Source organism: Phodopus roborovskii, unplaced genomic scaffold, assembly GCF_943737965.1.
Source record: "Phodopus roborovskii unplaced genomic scaffold, PHOROB, whole genome shotgun sequence".
In the NCBI taxonomy this organism is placed as follows: domain Eukaryota; kingdom Metazoa; phylum Chordata; class Mammalia; order Rodentia; family Cricetidae; genus Phodopus; species Phodopus roborovskii.
Window position 1 is genome coordinate 2,066,934 of NW_026126567.1, and position 26,566 is coordinate 2,093,499.

Genomic DNA, 26,566 nt, shown 5'->3' on the forward strand with positions numbered 1-26,566 from the left:
GGCTCTCAACCTGTGGGTCGCGGCCCCTCTGAGGGTTGGACGACGTCAGAAAACACAGATGTTTACATTATGATTCACAAGAGTAGCAAAATTATAGCAATGAAAATAATTTCATGGTTAGGGGTCGCCACAACAAGGAACTGTTTTAAAGGGTCACAGCGTTAGTAAGGATGAGAACTGCTTCTGTGGAGCGGGGTGGTCTGATTGGGCCATTCTGCGTTATCTTCTGTATGCAGCACAGAGTGTGGAATGAAGTTCTAACTTCAGCATGTCTCCATTCCGTCTTTATAGCATCCGTTGTGGAAGCTACCCTTTTCTTTGACCGAGTGACCCTTGTTTTGGTCAAATACCATTTGCAGGTCTAGTTCTGGCCAATTCCTTCTCTTCCGTTCATCTCTCTGTCTTGAGGCTACCCCTGCCAGGTCTGTGTGGAACTGTGTGGGAACCCTTGATTTCAAATGACATTTTTGGCTGCTCTGGGCCTTTTGCATTTTCATATGAATCTCTAAATTAGTTTGTTACTTTCAGTTTTTTTTTTTTTTAAAAACAAGCTTATTGAGATTTCAATCAGAGTTATGTTGACTGAATAGTTCAGTTTGCACTTTTCCTAATCACAGGCAAGGTGCACCTCTTTACTGACGCCAGTCGTTTCCAACTTCCCTAAGGGGTGATTTGTGGGATCCTGCACAGCAAGCCACTTTTGCACCACCATCGGACTTAACTGCTAGCTAGCTACTTCCTGTTTTCTGTATTACTGAATGGCAACTGCATATCCAACTGTGATTTGCAATTGTGTGTTGCCAGCATATGAAAACAAAGTGGAAATCCACAGATGATACACCCAAAGTCCTTCTAGTAGAGGCTTTCATAGATTTCCAGTTGAGGAGAAAGACAATTCCACTTAGTTTCCAGTCTGCTACACTGTGTCTGTTCATTCCTCCCCAAACACCCCCAGCGCAGAGCTGAAGGGCAATGGTGAGTGCAAGACCTTCCCCACTGTCTGATCTTGGGAAAGCAGTCTCTCAGCCTGGCATGTGGTGCAGGAGGTTTTCTTCACTGCCTTCTTCCTGTCTCAGCCTTTCTCTCAGATCCCTGCTGTGTGACGCTTTTGTGAGGAATGGTTATCCATCCTTGCCAAAGGCCTTCTCTGCCTGAATTCTGATAATTATAAGACTTCTCTTTCTTAATTTGTGAACGTGATGAATTACATTGGTTGATTTTCAGATGCTAAGCCAGCCTTGCATTCCTGAAATCAGCCCATTTGTGGGTCATGAAACAGCTGTGTGTGTGTGTGTGTGTGTGTGTGTGTGTCCCTATTTCCTTAAAAAGGAAAGAATGTTTGTATCTATATAGGAATATCTGTAGTTTTATCTCACCTGCCTAATTTTAGCATCAAGATAAAGCTGGACTCAGAATGTGTTTGAAAGTATCCCTCCACTCTCTTTTCTGGAAGAGTTTATGAAAACTCTGTGTGTGTGTGTGTGTGTGTGTGTGTGTGTGTGTTTATTTTTTTTAATCAAACCCTTAGTAGAATTGTCCAGTGTAAATTTGAACCTCATGTGTCTTTGTGAGAAGGCTGTCAATGTAATTTCATTTCTTTAATGGCACGTAATAAAGAATAGTCTAGTCACCCCATTTCTATTCTGGTCAACTTTGGGAGTGTCTTTCAAAGAACATGTTCTGTTCTAAGTTGTGAGATCCAATGAAAAAAAGGTTTTCATGATAGTCTCTTATTTTCCTTTACTATTATACAGCCTGTAGTGGTGTTGCTGCATTTATTCTTGAACTGATAACCCATGCCTCCTCTCAACCTTTCTGTTCCTTTTGGCTACAGGCTTGTTAATTCTATTGAACTCCTCAGAGAACCAGCTTGGGTTGCATTGATTTTTCTCTGTTGACTTTCCGTTTTCTATTTCATTGATTTCCACTTTGCTGTTCATTATTCACTCCCCTACTTTGGTTTCCAACTCTTCTCCTAGTTTCTTAAAGCAGAAGCAGAAAACATATATTTGAGTACTGTTTCCTCTAATGGAATTTAGTGCCACGAATGTCCCTGTTGGTGGTGCCTGAGTGATGCCTCACAGACCTTTATGTATTGTGCTTTTATTTTCTTTCACTCCAGAATAATTTCCAACCTCCAATTCGGTTTCTTCTTTGGTCAGGGAGTTATTTGGAAATGTCTTGTTCAGTTTGTAAATATTTGGTGATTGTCCAGATGGGTGCCTGACTAAATTTCATCACTGCCAGAGGACATACTTTGTGACTTCAGTTTTTTCAAAGCTGGGGAAATGGTTCGTATTGACAAATATTCAATATGTACTTGAAAAGGATGTATATTCTACCACTGTTGGAGCCATGGTTCTGCAAACATTAATTAGGCCATTTGCTAGTGCCACTCAAGCCTGCTGTGCTGTGCCTGGCTTTCTGTTTCTTTTTTGTATTGTTCAACGAGAAAGAGTTGAAGGATCCAAGAGCCATTGTGGACTTGTCTGTTTGCTTTCAGTTCTGTTATATTCGACCCCATGAATCTTAGGGCTCTGCAGTTAGGCACATAGTTTAGGATTCTTATGCCTTGTTTGCCTTTTCTCATCCTGGAAATGCCTGGCTTTTATTGAGCCCATTTTATGTGACTGTTAGTGTGATTAGGCTTATGTCTTCCATCTTCTATTCTCTCCAACTGTTCTTTGTTCTACCCTTCTCTCTCCCTGCCCTCTTTTGAATCAGTTCATTGATGACTTTTATGGGTCCCTTATTTTTAATAGATACTATTTTTAAAGATTACATAAAACCTGAGCAAAAGGTAAAGAGGTCCAGTCACCCCTGCCACCCCCAACATATACAGAGTGTGTTCGTTACCCAGCATCCAGCCCTAGAATGGAGTATCTGTCACATCCAGAGAGCCCATTCTGGGACACCACTTACCCCTCAGCCCACCCTTTGCACAAGAGCTCGCTTCCAGTGTTGAATGTTCCACACCCTTGCCCAAGTGTATTATGACACGAATCTACCACTAGAGCCTTACAACAGAATAGTCTGGTTGCCCCCAAACACATGTGACCTCTGCCTGCTCGTCTTCCCTTTCTACTCTCTGGTCTTACGCATTCTAGCATGTCATATAGCCACTCTGAATGGTTCATTTCATCTATGATATCTATGTTTACCCCCAACATGCCCTGGCTTCTCAATAGTTGGTTTCCATTTGGTGCTGAATAGTGCCACATCCACCTCTTCACCCAATGACATACATAGTTGCTTTTAAGCATTAGCAATTGTAGATTAAGCTACTGTGGTGCCTAGCTATCTGTTGCTCTGACAAAATGCCTAAAGTCATCAATAAGGAAAAGCTTGTACTGGGTTATAGTTTTGAGCTCATTGTCAGCTGGCTCTACTACTACTTGTTAGCCTGATTCAAGGCCAAACCACCATGGTGGAAAGGTTTGGTAGAAGAGAGCCACTGACCTCGTGGCAGGCAGGAAGCAGAGAGGGGAAGGGACTAGGAACAAAATAGCCTTCCAGTGTATGTTCTAAGTGACCTGCATCCTACAACTGGCCTCCCCCTTCTGGTTTCCACCACCTCCCAATAGCACCACCTGCTGGGAGCCAAGCACTCCACAGATGGGGTCAAACCAGAGCCAAACTGGAACCCCACTGTAACATCCATGAGAAGGTTTCTATGTGGACCCAAGTTTTCCATGTCATTTGGTCAATAACAGGAATCATGCTTGCCAGATCCTATGATAGGAATATCTTCATCTTTTAACTTCTGTAGTGGCTGAACCATGTTATATCCCCACCAGTAACAACTGAGCTATCTCCTGCTCTTGCAGATCCTCACCATATTTGGCAGCATTAGTGTGTGATATCTTGGTCTTTGTAGCAAATGTGTGGTGGTAGCTCATTGTTGTTTAAGTTTGCAACTCCACAGTGACATGTGACATTGGTCAACTTTTCATGCCAAGTCTACTTTGATGGATATATCTTTTCAGGTCTACGGCCTGTTTCTTACGTCAATTCATTGCTTTTGTTATTGAGTTTTTAGAGCTCTTTGTATAGTTTGATCAGCATCCTTGACTTGATGAGTCTTTGGAAATTCTTCGTGCCCAGCCTGTGGCTTATCTCTCCAATATCCACACAGTGCGAGCTTTCATCTTTATTAAAGTTCACCTTACCAGCTCATTTATGGCTCAGGTCTTGGATCAAGCCCTTGGTACAACTGTTGCTCAAGTGCCATTTGCAACACACACACTGCTGTCTAGAATTTTCTCCTGTGTTACTGTGAACAGTCGTGCATTTTATATGTAGTTTAGGGCTCTATTTTTGAGGGAAACTTTGTGAAGTATCTAAGTCTACATATAAGTTACTTTCTTTGCATGTGTATGTGTTCTCACAGAATTTGTCGAAAAGGCTACCATCGTTTTGATTTTATTTCATTGCCTTTTCTCTTTGCCAGAGGCCAAATCCACATATGTATTAATGCATTTCTGAGCTCCCTGCTGTGTTCCATTGAACTTTTTCTGCATTCTTTCACTAGTACACATTGGCATGCTTGCTGTAGTGTCACAAGCAGGTCTGACTTTGGATAGTACCAGCCCTCTTGACTTTGTTCTTCTTCTGCGGTGGAGTAGCTATCCTGAGGCTCCTTTCTTCTTCCTGTATCACTTAGAGTCAGCAATCTCAATGTCCACGTCAGAACCCGCTGGGATTTTGTTTGTGACTTCATTGAATCTATAGATCCAGTTGGAAAGGATAGACTTCCCCAAGCCTTCCTACCTACGAGCATGGGATGGCTCTCCATTTACTCTGCTTTTTTTTTTATTTCTCTCAGCAGAGTTTTGTAGTTTATCTTATGATGTCAATCCTATACGTCCTGTTATAGATAACATCCAGCATGTCATTTTCATGAGGATGTTGCCATGTTTCTGATTTCTTTCTCTACTTGCTCATTACTGATATATAGACAAGCCTAATTTTTGTGTGTTAACCATATAGATGGTTGATAGGTCCCAAAAGAGTTGCTGTTGTTGTTTTTTGGGGGGAGGAGCTAAGGGGGCAGTTTATGGGGTTCTTTTAGAGTTTCTAAACAGACAACCTTGTTGGATTTGTTGGGATTTTCTAAAGGAACAGAACTGATAGAATGATGGAATGGCATATTTTTATTAGATTATCTTATGGAGTGCAATCTGGATAGTCCAGTAATGGCTGTCTCACGTCAGAAAGAGGGAAAATCCAGTAGCTGTTTGGTCCTTGAGGCTGGATGTCTCGGTAGTTCCAATCTGATGCTGGGGTCCTGGAGGATTCCTGGGAGATGACGGTCTTTAGTCTACTTTGGAATCCCAAAGAAGTGAGTTCTAATACAGGTGCAGGAATGCTGCAGCAGCAGCAGCAGCATAGATGGACTTGTCAGTGCGAGTAAGAGCAAGCAGGCAAAATCAAAGTTTCCTTTTCTCGCGCCCCTTTATGTAGCTACTTCCAGAAGGTGCTGTTCAGATAAGGTGGGTTTTCCTGCTTCAAGTCAACTTCAAGAAAACCCTCACAGGAGTGCCCAGCAGCTTGGGTTTTAGTCCAGTCAAGTTGTCACCCAAAATTAGCCATCAGCCATGTCACCTGTGAACAAAGGCAGTCTCCTTTGTTAACTTAGTAGTGACAATTGTTTGGTTATTTCTAGTGATCACTTTGCGAGGTAGAGTACAGCCTATCCCTCACCAGTCTGTCTTGAAGTACACATACACCCTAAACATCTTACCATAGGTTAGTTCCAACCCTCCCTGTGGGCCCATACTATTGTTGTATGAAGCTACACTATACACATGTAACAAGTCCCACGGTAAGGTTGTTAATTTAAATATTTCAGCTGTCATAAGTATTTGCCTGGGTGGTTGCCATTTCCTGCTGGCCAGTCTCTCACCAGATCCCAGACTTTACTTTTCCCTCGCTGGCTGTGGGTGTAGACATCCTCATGCCCCTGAGACATAGCAGATCTCGTAGACACAGTTAAATCCTTTTCAGACACAGCTTTGAGATCCTTTTAAAAGCAAGATCAGCATAGCGTATTGGTGAGGGCCATTTGTCTCTGCTCTGAATATAGGACATCCCCAAGCATGCTACCCAGTGCCTTGTGAAGCCGATGCTTCCCTGCCTAACTTCTGGGAGCGAATGCCGAGCCTCAGTCTCTGCACCCGCAGCCCTCTTCCCTGTCATCCTTGACTGCTTTCAGACAGATCTCTGTGGCTCCTCCCCCACCCATCCCCTATTCCATTCCCACTTGTCCCTGCTCCCTCCCTCCTGACCCTGCGTGTGGCCTCACTGCTCTCTAAGGCTGTGCTTTGGGAAGCACACCTCATCTATTTATGTCCCGCCTGTCTCCCGTTAGTCTTTCCTGCCCAATGGTCAGAGTCATGGCAACCATATTTCACATGTATATTTCATCTCTTCTGGGCCTGTGTTTCTTTGTTCCAAAGGAGAGCGAGTATGGCTTGTTACCCTGTCCCAGCATGTACTGAAGTGCTGTCAGCAGGAAGGGCCTTTAGTCACAGAGGCAGAGCTGAAGGTAAACAGAGGCATAGCCTCAGTGCCAGCCTTGCAGCTTTGCGCTACACTGGTGTCCCCAAGCTCTCATGCTCCCGGTGATTGCTATGCCTTGTCCTAGGCAGAGACGGGCAGAGAGGTTGCTCTGGAAAAACAGAACAACCCCCCCACACACACACCTACCTATCTGACACCTGGCTTCTTCTGAGGCAAGGAGTGGTGGGGATACCCCAGTGTCCAGCTGAGCGGGCACCTACAGCTGGACACTGAGCTCCGAGCTTCCATTTCCTGTGCTTTTCTGTCATGGCTTCTCACGCCCATGTGCCAGCCTATCTTTGGTGTGCTCACCTGGTACACATGCACACAGGTAGCACTCGCTAGTACGGGAACACACACACACACACACCCGCCGTGTGCATGCGTGTGCGCGCACACACACACACACACACACACACACACACACACACACACACTTGCATGCGCTATTTGGCTTGATAAACGATACCTTCCCATTCAGATCCCAAGTGACTTTATAAGCAGGCTATAAATAGCCTAGGAGATTGGCAGGACGAATTGATCGCTATTAGCCACAAACCCTCCCCTCCCTCTGGGCCAGGCTACAGAATAATTAAGTTTCCACTAAAGGGCTGTCACCATTAGCTGAGTCATCTTCCTGCTCACCCAGTCTGGGCAGCTGTCCCGATCTCTGCTAGGAGGAGAATCATCCTGCTTGTAGGATGCTTCAGAGGCTTAGCAATAGGGCCATGGCCGAGAGGCATGGGGCCCGGGTCTGGGTATCTGCAGGGACACAGGCAACAGTCTACTAGCAAGGGGAACTTGCCTGGTGCATGCTGAAAATGGCCTCCTAAATGTCAAGGGAGCTGTGGCGCTGTCGAGGTTCCCACTGGCGTCCCAGTACCCACCGCTCTACCTGCTACCTAGAGATACTCTTGCAATATATGCTGAATTAATGTAATTTGTATATTTTTTTTGTACAAAATTAATACTTATGCTAACAAAATATCATCATGAAAGTATCTCATCCTCTTCTTAAAATATAGTGAATACTTTATAAATGTTTGCCCTTACCCCCTCCCCCAGAAGTGTGACAGTGTCCTTTTCTTTAACTTTGAGCACATTATTTAGTTGTAACTTTGTTTTTATTTTGGGAACTGACACACATGCAAATACATTATAGAATTTAACGTATCTGCTCAGGCAAGTGAACAGACCTCTGCCCTCCCTTGGTACTGGAGACCAAACATCATGGTCAAGGTGTCCTCACATGGCTCTCTCTGTGTGTCCGCATCCTGTTTCTCTACTCTCGGAAGGGCACATAAAACCTGCACATCCAGAGCCTCTTGCTGCTGTAATGACAGTGCTCTTCTTTAAAATGCCTCTTCGCTCGTGTGTGTGTGTGTGTGTGTGTGTGAGTGTGTGTGCGCGTGTGTGCACGAGCACTCACTCATGTCCCCAGCGCACATGATGAGTTCAGAGGACAACCTAGGGGGTCAGTCCATTCCTTCTGCTTTATCTGAGACTGGGTTTCTTGTTTTCTGCCACGCACACCAGACTATCTGGCTTCCAAGATTTCTCCTGTCTCCTCATTCCATCTCCTCTTTGGAGGGCTAAGATTACAGACGTACCCACCACGGCATCAGGATTTATGTGAGCTCTGGGAATTAGAAGTTGCTCCTTGTGTTTGTGGCAAGTGCTTTCCCTGCTGGCCCCTGTAAAGACACTTTGGAAGGCCTCACGCTAGGTCATGCATCTTTTCAGATACTCAGGGTTAGAGCTTCGACAGATGAGTCTGGAAGACAGGTCCCATCCACCTGTAGATATTATATCGAGTATTTCCTATACATAGCACATATTAGAAGTGAGTTGACCCCTGCTGACAAATTAACCTGCAAGGAAAAAAAATTGTAATGAAATGAAAGAATGGCATCTTGGGCAATCCTTACTGTTGAAGGTGGTGGCTGTTAAGGAGTAGATATTATAGGCGCTCTTCTGGTCAGGTGTGGGAAGGCAGGTACTGTCTGTCACCTGTTCTAACTCACTGTGTGTCATCATGTCCCTGCAGGCTTGGAGGGGGGGTATATCTGTGGTAGGGTCTGTAATGGCACACCCAGCTGTTCTCTGGGGTGGTTTCTAGACTCTCCATGCTATAACCGGATCACTAAAACCCACATCACTAACTTTCCAGGAATGAAATCACCAAGTCCAAGCCACATGTACTCGCTAAGGCCATTTGCTACTCTGCTTGTTTCCAGACCAGCCTCCATGAATCTTCTAACCTTTAGTCTCCAAGCAGCCATGTGTGAAAACCCATGCTGCCCGCCGCCCGCCACCGCCCCTTACCAGCAATAGCTTTTATTTCCCTTAAAACGCTGTGCCAGTCTCCTCGACCATAAAGCGTGCCTCCGGGGCCTTTCTGTGTGTGCTCTTTGATTACTGGACAGGCTTGGCATTTTGCTTACTGGTTGCTTTTGTTTCTTCTTTGTTGAAGGTGCCCACGGGTCATGTCTCTCATTTCCCCAGACCCTTGCTAGAAAGGCCACATTCCATAGCTCCAACCCTCCTTTCCACCACTGTGCTGTGGCTCGTCTCTCTTCTCTCTGGAATCTTCTGCTCCTCCCCAGCCTGCCCAAGTTCTCCCCTGGTTCCTCTTGCACAGACTCACAGCATGTCTGTTCTTCCTTCCATGGTGACCAACCTCAAACAGAACCTTGAGATGCAGGATTTTTCCCCCCCATTTCCTCCATCTCTGCTACTGGTGTCTTGAGCCACAGGAATTGGATGGGTTACCCAAAGCATTGTGAGACAAAGGAAAGCAAGCCCAACGCTCCTCCTCATTGTTGGGTGACTTCGTGTTAGCCGTCGCGTGTCTGAGAATGACTCGTTGGTTCCTTGCACTTATGGCTGGGGACTGGGTTCAGGGATGCCTAGGTAGCCAGAAAAGCCTTTGTTCTCTCCCAAGCCACCCTTCCCTCCCCTGTGCCCCTGTCCCACGTCCCTGGTCTCCTCATTGCTGACAGCAACTAGAGAGACTCTCTATGTCTTCCTTCCACTCAAGCTCAGAACTCCCAGCTCACCCAGATGGTAAAAAACGCCCAATCTGAGATACTGCTACTTTGTAACCAATGGCGGCTCCGGCCGAATGCTGTGTTTCTGCTTCCTGCTCTGTCTTAGATTTATTACTTCAGTGCCACAGACTAGCCAAGACCTCTTACCGATCTCTGAGAACAGCCCCTCACCTCTAACCTTCACTGGACTGTTACCACCTACCGTGTGTGTGTGTGTGTGTGTGTGTGTGTGTGTGTGTGTGTGCATGTGAGCATATGTATGTTCATGTGTCTGTTCACTTACTTGCTGCTGTCTTCCATTAGAAGTAAATCGTGGGAGCCTGGGACTTTATTTTCTTCTTAATACTGAGGGACTTCTGGATCTGGCGTGTGGTAGCTGTTCAGTGATCATTGCTGCATATGTGAGTGAATTAAAGAACGGATGAAGAAACCCAAGTGCTCTCCCACAGAAGAGAAGTCATGCTTCATTAATCTCAGGTCTCTGTGACCCATAAAGGGATTTTACTTTTTTGCATGAGGCCAGTATCTCTTCCATGCTTCCCAAAGACTAAGCTGTGCTAGTGACTGCTTTTTCTACTCTCAGGCCGTCCCTGGAGTGTCAGCCTGCCCTGTGGCATCACTTTCCCTGGTTTCTTCCCTCTGCAGAGCTTGGCTTATACTCTATTTGGGAATGAAGAAAGGCAATGTTTAGAAGCCTGTGCTGTATCTAGTCCTTCTCAGGGCCATATCCAGGCCCTGGGAGAGATCATTCTGTCTCCTAGTCAGCGGCAGGATGGAGAGTTTTTAGCCAGTCCCATGCCTGCATTGCATAGCCTCCTTTCAGGAGTGTGTGAGGTACCAACCCTGCCTAAGACATGCTGCATGTGTGAGTATTACTCCATCTCTGGAGCCTGCAGCTTACAGGAGTAAAAGAGGCGGCCCTAGATCCTCCCAGAGGGTCCCAGATCCCTTACCAGCTTGGCCACCCCTTTCCTGAGCACTTTTGCTTTGCCAGGGCAGGAGGTGACTATGGAGCTGATTAAATTATTGAAAAGAACAGACTGTTTTTCCAGAGCCCTCATTTGCATAGCTGCTATAACATGCAGGTGACAAGCAAAGCTCTCTTGGGCTCCTCTGTTGCCTTAGGTGAACCTCTGGGGTACAGGGAACGGATGTGTCTGTGTCTTGAGGCTGCCATGACAGATGTCATCAGTCCATTGATTTACACACAGAAGTGTCTGCTCTCCCCAGTCTGGAGGCCACAAGTTCAAGACCAAGGTGTTGGCAAGGTGAATGTTTGCTTGGGGCTTCAAAAGAAAATCAGCTTAGGCCTTTAACCAGCCTCAGCTGGAGAAGCAGGTAGAACCCAGACACTCAGGTTATCTTGAAAGACTGTTCACTTAGTGGTACAAGGATAAGAAGCAGCATCATGTCACCAAGGGTCAGGGTGCCCAGCCAGAGTTTGTCAGTAGACGGAGTCTAAGGTAGGATCAAATGATCAATGAATCTGCATGGCAGTATTCTAGGAGCGACAGCACATGCAAAGGCACTGAGGTTGGGATAACCTCAGTGTGTTGAGACACATGTTGCCGTTGGGTTATGGGAGGGGCCAAGGGTAGAGTGGGGTCTACGGAGGCTGCAAAGGACTTGGTTTCATTCTGCACTGGAGGTTTGTAAACAGAACCAGGACCTACTGCACTGTGGGAAAGAAGGCAGCCGCTTGGATGGCAGGGAAGACAGGGACGGTGCAGCGCACAGACCACCACCCAGCTCTCCCGAGACGAGATGTCAGGGGCGAGCGAGCAGGGAGCCGCCTAGAGGAGTCACCGGGCCCTCTTTTGTAAAATAACCCTTTTATTTATTCTTTGGGAATTCCACACAGTCCATTCTGACCATACTACTCTTTTCCTCCAACCAGTCAGTCCCTCGCAGATCCTCCCCTGCCTCTCTAACCACCCAACTTCACGTTCTTTCTTTCTCTTCCAAGGCCAAGGCGATGAAGTCAAGTAGGTGCTGGCCAGCCACTCAGGAGCATGGGGCCTGCTCTGGAATGTGGTTGATATATCCAGTGTCACTCCATTGCAGGAGTGGGACTTTATACCCCCACTTCCCCTCCTCCATCTGGGGTTTTGTCCACCTCGCATGGAGTCACAGTCCCTGAGTTCACATGCCCACCTGCCCTGACGTGTCTAGAAAGCACTTTCCCTTGAGCCGTCCACTACTCCTGGCTCTTACAGTCTTCCATACAGATAACCTGAGCTTGGAGGGGAGGGGCTCGAAGTAGACGTCCTATTTAGAGCTGAGCATCCCAAAGTTGCTTATTCCCTTTACACTGGCCACTTGTGGTTTCTCTGTGTTCGCTGTCACCTCCTGCAAAGAGAGAATCTCCTGCGATGAGTGTTGAACAATGCACCGATCTGCGGGAATAGCAACAAGTCATCAGAAGTTCTTCCATTGCTATCTTCTTCTAGCAGAGTAATAGAAACGGTTCTCTGCTACATCCCATGATCTATCTAATCTCAAGGCCTCGGCCTCATTGACAGTATCAGGTATGGGTTCCATCTCAAGCAACAAGTCTTAAAACTCCAGTTTTAAAAAAGCGGTTGATTATTCCTCTAACATTTGTGCCATCATTGCATAGACGGACTTATCCTGCAGGCAGATTGTTATTCTCGCTCGCAGATGAGATTTAGTGTGTATAGCACCTTCAAGCATTGTAAATGTTGGCCAGTAGGTGTTAAGCTTCCAGTCAAGTACCAGCTAGATTTCTTTGTGATTTTTGACTCAACTATGCGTTGTCTTCAGCCATAGGGTTTTGATGTCAATTGTAGAAGGTAACCAATAGCATTGGCAATAGCCTATAATTTGGGGGATTCTGTAGTACCCTACTGGCCAACAACTTCAAAAGATGTTACCTATCATGAGACTGGGTTTTTTGTTTGTTTGTTTTTGGTAGTATATGCATAGTTGAGGTATCGGCCTGTATTATATGGTTCCTCTTGATAGGGAGAGGAGCAGTGGGTAGGTAGAGGTGGTCTAGTTAGGTATCTTTTTTCCATGGCATGCCAGGTAGGTGGCTGAATGGGGTCTGTGTGGAGAGCTGGGTCTCTGTTGTGGACAGCTAGGTTTCACTGTGGAAAGCTATGGCTCGTGTGGATTACTGAGCTTGTGTGGGCATGTAGGGCTCTGTTAAGAGAGCTGCATCCCAGAACGAAGGTCCTTCTTTAGGCCTCACAGGCGAGGGCTAAGGAACTGAGCTCTGTACAAATGGTAGTGTTGTTTTGTGCATGGGCCTGGTGGAGTTCCCAGAGTCGGTGGAAGGATGCAAAGCGCCAGGCTAGGCGAAGGTTCTTAGGTGCTGTTTGTTTCTGGGACCCTTAGCCTTCTCATCCTTGCTGCAAGAACCCAGTGAACATGAAGCAGGGTACTTTTAATTCACTGTCCAACATGTAAGAGCGTCAGTTTGTGGGAGCAATACTGTGTACTATCGGGAATAGCCTCCAAGACCAGACTATGAGAACCACAGTGAGATAAACCTTGCACACACACACACACACAGGCTAATTCCCATTCCTCTGAAGACACGCCCACCTTTCTGTGGTGTCTGCTCTGGCTGCAGGTGACAAGTCCAGTGTAACGTGGTCACTGCAGCTACTCCCAGTCCTAAGGTATAAGCACTTGCCCCTTCCCAAATGTAGAAAGACAAAACGAGGTGGCCCTGAGACCCAATCTTGGTAACCACATCCTGGGGATACAAGCCCCCTCAGATCTTCTTAGAAACCCTCAGTCCTGACGGAGTTTCCTGAGTCACCAAAGGACAGATAGTTAACAATGGCAGATGGCAAGTAAGTAAAAGTACCACCAAGTTCCTTGGGAATCACGGAGAAACTTAGGTGTAAGGTAGGCGTGTGGTAGTGACATTTGTGGATCCGTAGCTAAGAGGAAAAAGAGTTCTGCAGGTTCTGGGGGCTTTCCATTCCGAGAGAAGAAAAAGACAAGCTGTGCCAAAGTGAGGAAATGCAAACAATGGTATGGGCTAGATAGAGGGCAGATGGATAAATGGCTAAATGCTGATCAGTGGATAATGGGAAGATGTATGGATGATGAAATAATTGATGAGTGGAATAGAAAATAGATGGATGATGACTAAGTTATAAATAGACAGAATAATGATGATGCATGAAGCGATGGTGGAAGGTGGATATATGGATGGTAATGTGGATGATGGACAGGGGTACTGGCTAGCTGGACAGATGATAGTGGGGGAGTGGAGTAAGGATGGAAGGATAGTTGATGGGTAGAAGATTGGATGATGACCAGATGCTGTTGTACGCACATCTCCACATCGCAGGAGAAGACAAGCGGATCTCAACTTCAAGGCTAGCTGGGGTATATATGTATGTATGTATCATGGGAGCATGAGGGGATAGATGGATAATAGTTAGCTTGGTTAACTGTAGTCTAGTGTTATTTGAATTTGTGGAGGGAGGAAAGATACTATCCATTTATTTGGTAGTTGGGTAGGTAAAAAGAAGTTGTATGGGTCCCCCAACCTGGAGTACCACAAAGCTAAGGTCCCCAGCCTAGCTTCTCTTGGCTCTAAGCTGTATTAGAAGTGAATGGGAACTGCTCACCGTTCCTTCGGCTTGGGAAAAGTCAGATCTGCTTAAAAGTCAAGGTTAAATTCAATCCCAGGTTCTAAAGGCTTGGCCTCTGGGCATCTAGCTTCCAGACACTTGGGAAGAGGCATTTTCTTCAGGGCTGGCCACTGAGCCCGCTGTGGTGGAACGATGCCCTGAACTTTCCAGACTAATGCCTGACAGAACTGGGCCAGAGGTTTCAGACACAAGCCAGGCCAGCTAACGGCATTAGCCACTGTGACCTTTCTCTGGGGCCGGGCTGGGCTGATTTTAAATGGCATATTGATCTGGTGGACCCAGGAGCAGCCTAGCTGTTCCCCTGTGTTTGTGTGTGGGGGAGATGCTGTCTTGATGTTTCATGTTATATTTTTGTGAGCGGACCTAGGTATGTGGACTCCTTTTGTTAAGGCTGTCTGATATGGGCACAACAGGCTGGGACAGAGTCAGGATGTGAGACAGGTTTGGCCTGAGGGTTGAAGATATATTTTATGGGTGGGATGAAGTCAGGAGGAAACAGGGAGCTGGAACAGTGGTCGGGATGTCTATCCCGACCCAAGCCTGGAGGTTAGGAGCACACCTCACCTGATCATGCTAGGGCATTGTGTTTACATTCTGGACTGTGTTTAGAAGGGTGCATGCAGGGGAAACTCTAGTACCCTGTCCATGTTAGGTTCCTGGTGCAAGTTATGTAGAGCCAGAACAGGTTGGGCGTAAGTGGGTGGAGTAAGGTGGGGAGGAGTCCACGCCGTGTGACTACCAGTGGGGATGCAAGTTAGGCTCTGCACCCGAAAGAAGGATGTAGGAAGTCCCACCCTTCATATTTTCAGAGGAGGGAGTGAGGATTGGAAGATAGCAAGTTCAAGGCCGGCCTCGGATACATCAGGCCCTATCTCAAGGATTGAGCGGGGAAAGGGCCTTTGGCTTCTGGGGATGTAGGAGAACACTCTTGGCCAGGAGCTGTTCTCGAATCGAGGGTAATTACACGTGTGATTAGCTACCTCAGTAGCTGTCAGAAACACATGTGCAGCACCAGCTCCACAGAGCACAGGCCCTGGCAGGGACACGGAGCCAAAGGCCACCGTCCTCCTCCACCCTCCTCCCTCTCCATCTTTGCTCTTCCTCCTTCCTTCTCCATCCTCCCCGTCCTCCCTTTTCTTCCTCTTCCTCCTCCCTCCCCTTCTCTCCTTCCCCCCCTCCTCCCCTGTCTTCCTCTTCCTCCTCCCTCCCCCCCTCTCCAGTAACGTGCAGGGGCCAAGTCTGTGCATGTGGGGACTATGGTAGGGGTGGGGTTGTGGGAACTAAGTTAGTTACTGGCACCATTGTCTCTGGTTGGGAGCTTAGCAGCTACTTGACCCTTGCAGTGATTTGGATGGCACCTAGCCATCAGCTCCTCTGGCTTTGGAGAAGATGGGGCTGCTTCTCCTGGATGATCAGAAATGATCATCTGCCCCCGCTTCCATCCGAGGATGGCTGGTGGGTGGTGTCGAGGCGTGGGACACCTCAGTGAGCTCTCACATCAGCTCTGGGGCTGTGCCCACCTTGCCTCTTACTCCTCTCAGGTAGTCTTTGACTTGCCTGGTCCATGATACTTTCCATCCTCCTTGGAAGGCATGGGGACTTGGGGACACATAGAACACCCGGCAGCCTATGATTCGTCACCCTAAGTGCCATATACCTGTCTCCCATTCGTTCAGGCCACAGGGCTGCCTAAGACCAGCCGCCTCCCTGCCTCCTGGGAGCCCTCTAGACCCTCCTCCTCTTATTGTCTCCTATTTATAGAACTGATTTCTGCAGAGCCAGCACCGCGCCATGGTATTTAGTGCAGCAGCAGCAGCTGCTGCAGGTGGTAATTCTGCCCCAGAGGAATTGAAGGCTATGACCCCCAGCTTCATCCAGAAATAAAAAGCTACAGGACTGACTGGGCAGGAGGGGACAGTCATCCATTGTCCAGCTAATGCTAAGGCATTTCTAGGTTGTGTTTCCAGTCATGTTACTCGGAAAGGCAGCGTGTGTCTGGACATAATGGGGCCAGGGCTCTGCCCCACCCCACCCATTCTCCTCAGACTTACTAGCCAGATGACCACCAGGAGAGGGTAGGACAGACCGGCTCTGGGCCACAGGGGCCTGAAGGGAGCAAGGCCACGAGCCAGAGTGCTGTTGAAATGAGGGAACAAGAGGATCAGGGAGCTGCCAGTTGTTGGGGGGGGGGAGCTCACTTTCCAGGTGACCCGATGGGAACCAGGAGCCACTGCTATTAACTAGGCCTTATGCCCCCTCCGGCAGGGCAGGCATGGGCCTGCTTGCCCCATTACCCCCTCCCCTCCTGTGAGAGGCGTGCCGTCAAATAGCAGCCCTCCGGCAGCTGGCCCTCAGTAGTGGGGCAGCGTCCCGCAGAAAGGGAAATGGACAGTGACTCAGAGCATGGGGCGAGCTCTAAAGCTGAGATCACTCCACACACGGTGGTTCAGGGCCACAGGCAGCCTCTGGCTGCCTAGCGACGGGACTGCAGCACCACACAGGGTCCTGTACCACCAGGTGTCCCTTCTGCAGTCCCAGAGATGGCCCTATCTGGCGCTCCAGCCATGGGGGCCAGGGCCATGTGGCCTCCCAGACCATCGACCCAATCCCCTGGAAGCCAGGCCTGAAGAGTGAGCCCGGGGGGGGGGGGGATCCTGGGCCGCCTTAGCTCCCTCGCAGCAGAGCAGAGCCTGCTCTCCCCGGATCTAGCCACATCTGGTGCCAGTCAAGTTGGGTGCCCTCAGCTTTTCTGGCGGAGCCAGCTTGTACATTTTATGACACACAGCTAGCTGGCTTTTCTTGGGTCTTCACTTCTCCCCACAGCCTGGATCAGTGGGGATTGGACATAAAAGGCGCCCTGCTCGGGGCTAACCCTGCCAGAGCTGACAGGCGTTGAGCTGTCACCAGCACAACTGCGCTGGTGATACTCATTTTCATGGCGTTTCCTAACATGGGTGCCAGGGAACAGGGCCTCCTCTCTCCTGCAATCCAATCACAGAAGGATGGCATCCCCCACCCCCCAATCAGTATCTAAGAAGGTGCAGGCTTTCCTGTCCCTGGATACCATGGTACGAGAACTCTGAGAACTATGGTCTAGGCAGGAGGATTATCTGCAGCTGCTTGCCACACACTTGGCAGTAAGTGTGAACTGTGTCCGGCACCTGTCCCCAAGGGCTCCCCAGGCAGGATAGCCCTGATTAGATGGGATGGGCAGTTACTCCAAGCTCTGCTCCAGTAGGCAGGGCAGTCCTTCTGGGGAGCTTCCTGTCCTCTGGGTGTGTGTGGGTGTGCGAGGAAGCTGGAAAGGACCTGCAACTGGGGAGACCCCCTCCCTCTCCTTCTCCCCAGGACACAGAGATGCTCATGCCAACTTTCAGGATGGGAGAAGCCTGGCTGGATATATCGAGTCTCTGGTGATAGGAGAGGGTGGAGGTGAGGCCTAAATCCTACCTGGTCTGCCTTGGGCTGTGCAGACTCAGGGCTAGAAAAGGTTTGTAGGCAGGCAGGGAAGGCTGGAAGATGAGCCACACACAGCCCTGTGCTGGCTGCCCTGACAGCCCACATAGTCCTCTACAGAGAGAGAGAGGGAAAAAAAATAAAGAGTTGTAATGAGCCACTAGCCACCCTTCGCTGGTTTGCTGGTAATTTTTTTTCTCTTATCCGAACCAGCGGCGGCAGCCACCGCCACCTGCTCTCCCCATTTTGTGCAAGCAGCTCCAACAGCACCTAGTTGGGCTTTACTGCTCCGGAAATAGCTGTGAGGACCCAGCCCACGTGGAACTGAGAAAGGGGCGGAGGGCTGTTGGGTACCTTTCCGCACGAGGCCCCGGGCAGAAGTCACTGAGCTGCCCTGCAGACTTACCGGGTGCTATGATCAAAGCTGGGATGGAGCCACCACAGAAGTCAGTCCAGAGGGCTATTTCTGGTCCTGCATCCACGGCTCTCAAGGCTGTTGCCCACAGCGTCGTGCAGCATGACCTTGGTACATCCCCATCATAGCCATTAGTGTCGGCATCTGCTCCACTGCACAAGAGAAATGGGGCTCAGCGAGAGCAGGGACAGGCACACCCAGGTCCCTCGGACCCTCACTGTGGGCCCAAGGGAGCTACTAGACAGCTAGTAGAAGGGGCAGCCCACCCATGCCCTGCCTGCAGCGTGTCAGGGTACCACTGCAAGTGCTTATGGGACTCGAGCCAGACTGGTGGCCAGGCACCCAGGACCACCACAAAGCCCCGTGCATTCAAGAATGGAAGATGCAGATTAGAGAAGTATCCCTCTCCGCTTCCCCAGGCCTGTGACGAGCCCTCTTGAGTGAACTCCGTCAGTGGAGTCTCAGTGTGGTCCCGTTCTTGGCTGACCTCTCTCTTTCCTTGCTAGATTACAGACTTGCCCTCCAGTGGGGTTTGTTTATATCCGCGCACCTCATCGCTAAGCCTGGCAGCCATTGTTGGGAATGAATGAGGCTGCTGAGGGGTTTCTGTAGCCCTGGCTTACTCGTAGATGGAGGATGGATGGGTGCGGTTCCAGAGAGTAGCAATAACAGGATCCAGGGGCGAGACGTGTCTGCCCCTGGGAAAGTTTGAGAGGATGTGGCATTCTCGGAGTGTGTCATCATCCCCAGACTCTCCTCCTTTGGGGATTCTGTACAGGTAATTCTCCCAAGCCCCTGTGTCTGATGAGGCCTGACCCTGACCTCCGGTACTGTGCGCATCAAAAGGTGTGTGTGGCGGGACCACTCCCGCGGTCCTGCCCCAGCAGAGGAAGAGTGGCTGTGGCTAGCATGTCCAAGAGGCACACCACAGAGAGAGCTGGGCCCCTCCTGTGTGGACAGCCCCTCTGGGCGACAGCTCTCTCCTCCTGCTATGCCTGTCTCTGCCAGACTATTTCAGGAAAAAAAGGGGGGGCAGTCCACTCCCATGTGTCCCCAGGACTCTGACACAGAGCAGGAAGTCAGGTGACAGAGCAGTCACCTCTGACAGTCTTCCATCTCTTGCAGACGTGCTGGTGGACGGGCAGCCTTGCGACTGTGAGGTGGCAGCTGCCTGCCAGGTCGGCGACCCTGTGCACTTGGAGGTGCGGCTGACTAATCGGAGCCCCCACAGCGTGGGGCCCTTCGCCCTCACCGTGGTCCCCTTCCAGGACCACAAGAACGGTGTGCACAACTATGATCTGCATGATGTCGTCTCCTTTGTGGGTTCCAGCACCTTCTACCTTGACACGGTGAGTGTGTCCCCGTGTCTGACCCCGACCCACTGTGGCAACCTATAGAGCCCTGCAGCCAGGGGTCGGGTGGGGTACATACCCACAGCTCCTCCCTGCACATCCTGCTCCAGAGGATGCAATGAGCCCTAGAGTTGGTCCAGACTCTTGCCGTTAACCACCACACACACACACACACTTTCCTATATTCCCTCTCTCGCTAAACCCAAACAGTTCTGGGAGAAATCAAAGATGGGCGTGGCTTCTCAGATACACGCAGCTCCTCCTCCAAGGAAGCACAGCCAGAAAGCTTTGGGTAGGGGTAGAGCCAGTGTGTCCCCAGCCCTCTCACATTACCCTGAAGGTAGGTTCGAGACTCTCCCAGTAGCTTTGGGGTTTGAACTACAGATCCAGTATGACCGCCCCCCCCCCTTCCTTTTTCCACTCCAGGTGCAGCCATCAGGCCAGTCAGCCTGCCTTGGGGCCCTCCTCTTCCTCTACACGGGTGACTTCTTCCTCCACATCCGCTTCCACGAGGACTGCAAGAGCAAGGAGCTGCCCCCGTCCTGGTTTTGTTTACCCAGCGTGCATGTGCGGGCTCTGGAGGCGCAGGCCTGAGCCCCTCAACCCCACAGGCTGTGTCCGTCCGCTCTGCACCATGCCCAGCTTTCCTCCTCCTTCCCACAAGGCACCCTGTCTGCTGCCTGCTCTGTTTCTGGCCTACTGTGCTGAACGGCCTCACACCTAGTGCCAGCCTGGGTGGCCCTGCCCTATGGCCAGCACGGTGGAGGGTTCCTCCCTGGCCTGCCATCTCCCCGTGGCCTTAAGAAATGCTGCACCATCCCTCCAATCTCCTTAGGTCTGGCTCACCCCTACGAATGCCACTGACAACCCAAGCAAAGGACAGGACACTGTGGGTGGCCAGGGTGCGCGGCTCTCAGGATGCTTCCTGCCCGTGTGTATCTATGTTGCCGCGTCCTCCAATAAAGGCCTGCCTTGCTTACCTCACATCGTGTCACTTTCCAGTTGCGGGCTACTGGGAAACGGGGACGGTGTGGGGCTAAACCCACCCCGCCACACCCTGCCAGGTGAGGCCTCTGGCTCATGGGTCCCATGGCTGGCAGGATAGCTCTGAGCTATCCAGGGATACCAGGTCACCTCACAACACTTAAGGCTCCCAGGGGCCCTACTTGTTTCCCCACCTCAGAGCAGGTGTTCAAGCCACCTATGGCTCTGATAGCTCATCGCCCAGAGTTGCCCAGTGGTGTGGCTAGGGTCTCATCATCAGTCTTAATTTCATGTTGAAAGCCTGCTGAAGTTCTAGGACTGGGGTGGCCCTGCTGCCAGGCAATGCGCAACTCAGCCTAGCCTTACAAACCCCACTTTCTGCCAGGTCTGCCCATGGCTGGCTGTCCTGCAGCCTAGAGCATGTGGAGCCCTGCTGTGTGATCCTATTGAGAAGTCCTTGTCTTCTCAGAGAAAATGCCAAGGCTAGGGTACACAGCTGATCCGGGAAATGAGGGGGCATCCTTAGATGTGGGAGGTTAGAGTCAAGCCAGTGCAGGGAATCGCTGGGCTGAGCTGCTACCATGGTGGACAGCTAGGGCTGAACTCTTCTTGAAATAACCCAAAACTGTCCACCCAAGGAGCAAATGGGAGACAGGAGATATGCATGGGCAAACTCCCTAGTACCTGGAAACTGTCCTGGTGAAGGCACTCACGGGCCCGTCTGGACAAGTGACATCCCTTAGTTCTCAGGAAATAACCAGGCCTCAGGGCCTGGCAGATACCAGCCTCAGGCATCCTGAGTGCATAGAAAGTTCTAAGGAATTCTGAGACCAGGGGCCTGCCAGATACCATTCAACCCCTCAAAGTGGGTCTCCCAGATATCTGTGAGACTGCCATATGGGCCTCAGGAGCCCTATGGTCTGGGGGAGCTTCCCAATGACCTGGACCTCTAGTTCTCAGCCCTGCACCCAAAGAATGGGCCTACCCACAGCTTCCTGTTATCACCTAGGGAGAAAGGGGACATTACAATATGCTGGGGCCGGGGCATGTAGCACCCTACTAGCCACAGCTCCCTCTCATTCAGGGGAAATAACTCCAGAAAGCTTGCTAATTCTGGCCAAGTGGTGATCCAGGAGAAGTCCCTTCACCCCCCTTCCCATGAGTTCAAAGCAGGAGCGGCCCCAGCTGCTTCTAACTGAGATAGCCTTACTTGTTAGTACAATTATATCCCTGAAATATACTGTCAGGCAAAGCAAACCACTGAGTCGGGGGCCCAGCCAACTCCACTCACATCAATAGCTTCTCACAAGTTGTGGTGTCCTGTCCATGACAATATGCCTGCATAAGCATGCTTGAAGGATGGAAGGGTATACACCTACCTTAGCGCGTCATCTTGTCAAGTTGCAAGTGAAATTATGTTTGGTGCCAGTATGAGGGCAGAGGCCATGAGGAACTGCGGTGACATCATGCTTTCTTCTGAAAGGTACACGGTGCTGATGGATGCAAACACACAGACACAGTTGCCACCGCAGGCCGGGGAAGGCTGCTTTGGATGCAGCTCAGCTTGATCCTGAGTGGAAGCATGTTAGAGATTGGTCCCAGTAATTCCAAATACACATTCTCAGAAGGTCTACTGAGCGTCAACAGAGAGGCAACCCAGAGGGCAAGGCAGCCCTCTTGGAGAAGATACAGAAATAACCTTGCAAAACCACCCATGGAACTGGCTATGCTGCCCTCTGTCCTGGCAGGGGATGGATTAGAGTCAAGACAAGGAGGACAGGGTGCTGAGGATACTTGGAGCCTTCTTGGGAGCAGACAGGGAGCCGGGGAACTGCTTTAGGATAGGTGTCCCTTGTTAGGATGGGTGCCCCTTGCTGGAACACATGTAGCTATGACCTCTAGCTGCGTTAGTAGGTGGGAATTGATTCGGGACTGGGGGAGGCCCTCTTGGATCTGGGCCTACACTGTCTACTCTCTTCGGGTGTACTCAGCAGGTGTTCCCCAGGCAACGGGGGCTATGACAAGCCAGGCTCACTCACCTGTGTGGCTGAATGGGTTTCTTGCTCTCGCCTTGCCTGTTCCTCTCCGGGTAATAGATGTCACACTCAGAACAGCAGGAATAACCAGGATCCAGAAGATTTCCAAGACGCCAGATTCCACCTCAGCCACTTGTCAACTCTACGACTCCAGAGGGGCCGTTGACTTTCTTTCTGAGTAGGTATAAAAATGTTAATATCATGAGCACTTCTATATGAATGGCCTCTGTGCCTTAATTTCCTCAATGTGGTCAGCAAGGCTTCAGTGTCTTGCTTTCTCTCCCTCTCATACTGCTTTTCTTTTCAGTCCCATCGACATGTCCTAAAATTCCACCTCCTCCAGGGATGCTTAACATTTATCCTTCCCGGGCTCCATCAGTCCTTCGCATGCCTCATTTGTTAGCTAACCAGAAGCTGAAAGCTTTACCCGGTGACACACAAATGCTCCAACAGGAAAGGGACAGCATGAGGAAGATGGTGAGCTGAGCTGTCCCTGATGGGATTTGAGCACAGGCTAGACCTGACCTGAGATAGTTTCAGAAGATTCAAGCATTGTATGGAGTTACTGAACCTATAAGCTCAGAAAACCACTGCCATTATGACATCCCCAAAATCAGCCCTTGTCCCTATAAGCAGATATGAGAAGTGTGTGGTCATCTAGCTCTGGGGCCATCAAAAAGTGTCTCGGGTGATTAAGACAAATGCTAAGTATAGATCAAAAGAGGTTACCAACAAAGTGGATGAACAGCCCAAATGAAGCCTTCTATTGAAGTTGGCTAGGAAAGTCCATATCTACACACCACAAGCAGAAATCAGTAAGCTGTAGTGAGGTTAAGAATACTAGGTCCAGGGCTGGTTGTATGGTTCAGTGGTTAAAGCTCTTGCCACAAAAGCAACAAGCATGAAGATCAGGGTTTAAATGCACAGAATCCATACAATTACCAGGTGGATGTAGAGGCATATCTGTAATTCTGGCATAGAAAGCAGAGGCAGGGACCCCTCTGGCTAGCAAAACTGGTGGTATTTGTGGAGAGGTTAACTGAAGTGGCTTTCTCCTGTAATCAGATTGGTGACTACCCTAATTGTCATCATAGAACCTTCATCCAGTAACTGACAGAAGCAGATGCAGAGATCCACAGCCAAGCACTGGGCCTACCTCCTGGAGTCCCATTAAAGAGAGGGAAGAGGGAATCTTATAAACAAGTGGGGTCAAGATCATGATAGGGAAACCCATAGAGACATCTAACTGGAGCTTGTGGAAGCTCACAGACTCCAGACAGACAGCTAGAGAGCCTGCATGGGACTGACTTAGGCCCTCTGCATGTGGGTGACAGTCACATAGCTTGGTCTGTTTGTGGAGCCCCTAGCAATGAGACCAGAATCTGTCCCTGGCACATGAGCTGGATTTTTTTGGAACCGGTGATATGCTTTACTCAGCCTTGATGCAGAGGAAAGGATCTTGAACCTGCCTCAACTTGAAATGCCAGGCTTTGTTGACTCTCCATAGGAGGTGGTAAGGCCTTAGATACACACAGATGAGTTTCTTCCCATGTCATCCTTGGCTACATAATGAGTTTAGGGCGAACCTGGGCTGTGGAAGACCATGTCTAACTAGTCATCCAGCCAAGCACAACACAGTTCTGCTTTTCATAGACAAAGGAATGTTAATTCCTTTGATTAATATAGCTGTGTTGCTTTAGGAAGGACTTAGTGTGGTAGGGAGGTCAAGGAGATTCACAGGACTAGACCCTGGAAGAGGACACAGGACATCTGGGAATGGAGAACAAAAAAAAAAAAAAAAAAAAAAAAAGGATAACATGTTATTTTACTTAAAGCTTATAAATCAGAATATAAAATTCATTTTTATTAAGATAAAATTAGAGTCTCAATGGGTAGTATTTATCTAAATGTGAACCTATTTAAAGAATTTTAAAAATAGCTTGGGACTATTACACTAAAGAAGTTATTGTTGTAAGTTTTTATCTAAGTTAATGTTCTGCTATATTCACAAAATGGCATACAAATGCCCACAATATAACTTCAAATTATAGGTATAGAATAATCCTAAGTCAATGCCATAGACCACATCTTCAACAAAATCACAGAAAAAAAAAAAACCTTCTCCAAACTAAGACACAGCCATACAAATACAAGAAACATACAAAATACCAAATAGACCAGAAAAGAGAGTCCCCATGTCATATCACAGTTAGAACACAGAGTGTACAAAACAAAAAAGTGTATTCCAAGCTACAAAATAGGAGGGGGAAGGAGAGGAAGCATCATGCATATAAAGAAAAACTCATCAACAGCTTATATCTCAACAGAAACTATGAGAATCAGAGAGCCTGGGAGCCATGCATTCCAAGTCCTAAAAGACTACGATGGCTAACCTAGACCAATATACCCAGCAAAAACTATCTGCACGATTGAAGGAGAAAGGGAAGCTTTCTGTAATATAAACAGCCTTAAAAACTACCCAAACAAAACCTAAAGAAAATACAGGAAAGATTAATTTGGGATGAAGGGGAAAATGAGTATAACAGAGATACTATGGAAAGAAAAAATATGAAGCCATAATTGTCAAAACACAAAATATCACTGAGAACACAACTACTGTCACTAAAAACCACAATCAACACACATATTTCAGTAACAACTTTAAATATCAATGGCCTCAGTTCTCCAATCAAGAGTCACAGGCAGACTGACAGGATCAAGAAAAAAATCCATCTATCTGTTGCCTACATGAAACACATCTTAGTTTTAAAGACAGGTACACTACCTTAGACTAAAAGGATGAACAACGTGCTCAAATCAAATGGGACTGAGATGCAACCAGGCTTCTCCAACCTAATATTTGACAAAATAGGCTTCAAGTTAAAACTAATCAGAAGATCTAGAGGGACATTTCACTTAACCAAGGGAACCAAGAAGACATTACTATCCTAAACATATGCACCTAATTTCATTAAAAAAAAAAACTACTACTACTGAATTTAAAGACACAGATTAACATATAGCCATTAATAGTACATTATTTCAGTACACCAATTTATCTAGTAGAAAAGGCATATGTACAAAAAATAAACAGAAAATTCAAAATTGACATAATACATCAAATGGATTCAATGGATATCTACAAAAATATTCTACCAAAACACCAAAAGGTTCGTATCCTACTCAGGAGCACAGAAGCAGCTTTAAAATAGATCATACATACAATGGTACTCCAAACAAATCTTTACAAATTCAAGAAGATCGAAACTAATCTTTGCCTCCTATCTGACCACAATGCAGTAAAACTTAAAACTGACAGAAATCTCTAGTAAATATACAAACTCATGGAGATTTGTAACACGAAAAATAAATGACCTAGAGACTGATATTGAGGTTCAAACTTCAGTTGAATATCAGAAAAGCAAAGCAGCCAGCCACTGGCTTATTACCTCTACCTTGGGCTGAATGGGCTGTGTTAAGAGTATGTTTTTTCCACTGAGTCAAAGTAGAACCCAGAAGCAGATGGAGAGGACAAGGCTAGGTGGCAGAAACACATAGAGACAGCATACCTGAACAAGGAGGAGCTAACAGGCCACCAGACTGATGGCTGGAAATCCAGCATGGGACTGACTCAGGCCCCCCTGAATATGGGTCTCAGCCAGAAGGACTGAGCGGTCTAAGGGACCTCAGACAGTGGAGCCAGGATGTATCCCTGGACAAAAGGACTTTGCGAACATATCCCCCATGGAGGGATAACTGCCTCAATCTAGAGACAGGAGAGAAGCCCTAGTCCCTACTTCACATGACCTGTCAGATCTACATGACCCCAACTGGATGGCATTGCCCTACAAGTGGAATTGGGGTGGGGGGATGGGAGGGGAGGGTGGTTAGAGGGCATGTGAGAGGGCAGAGAGGGTAAAAGAGGGAAGGAGGGAGGGAGGGAGGGAGGGAGAGGGAACTGGGATCGACATGTAAAATAATAAATTAAATTTAAAAAGTGCTTTAACTCCAAAATTTAAGTTCAAGGACAAGTTACTGGGGAAAAGGATTTCTATTTTTGTTTCCACAGAAAATA

At 48.5% G+C, this 26,566-nt stretch overlaps 1 protein-coding gene across 4 annotated transcripts in view; it reads left to right on the forward strand.

The window, feature by feature from the left end:
* Trappc9 (trafficking protein particle complex subunit 9) overlaps window positions 1-20,160 on the forward strand; it is a 405,567-nt gene extending 385,407 nt beyond the window's left edge. For 2 of the 4 annotated variants that reach the window (XM_051202715.1, XM_051202717.1), the window contains exons 21-22: window positions 19,245-19,468; window positions 19,898-20,160. In XM_051202715.1, coding sequence (XP_051058672.1) covers window positions 19,245-19,468; window positions 19,898-20,065 — 392 coding nt within the window. In that variant the 3' untranslated portion in view covers window positions 20,066-20,160. The remainder of the gene's footprint in view (window positions 1-19,244; window positions 19,469-19,897) is intronic. The other 2 variants (XM_051202714.1, XM_051202713.1) reach the window with 2 other exon arrangements.
* The last annotated feature ends 6,406 nt before the right edge of the window (window positions 20,161-26,566 follow it).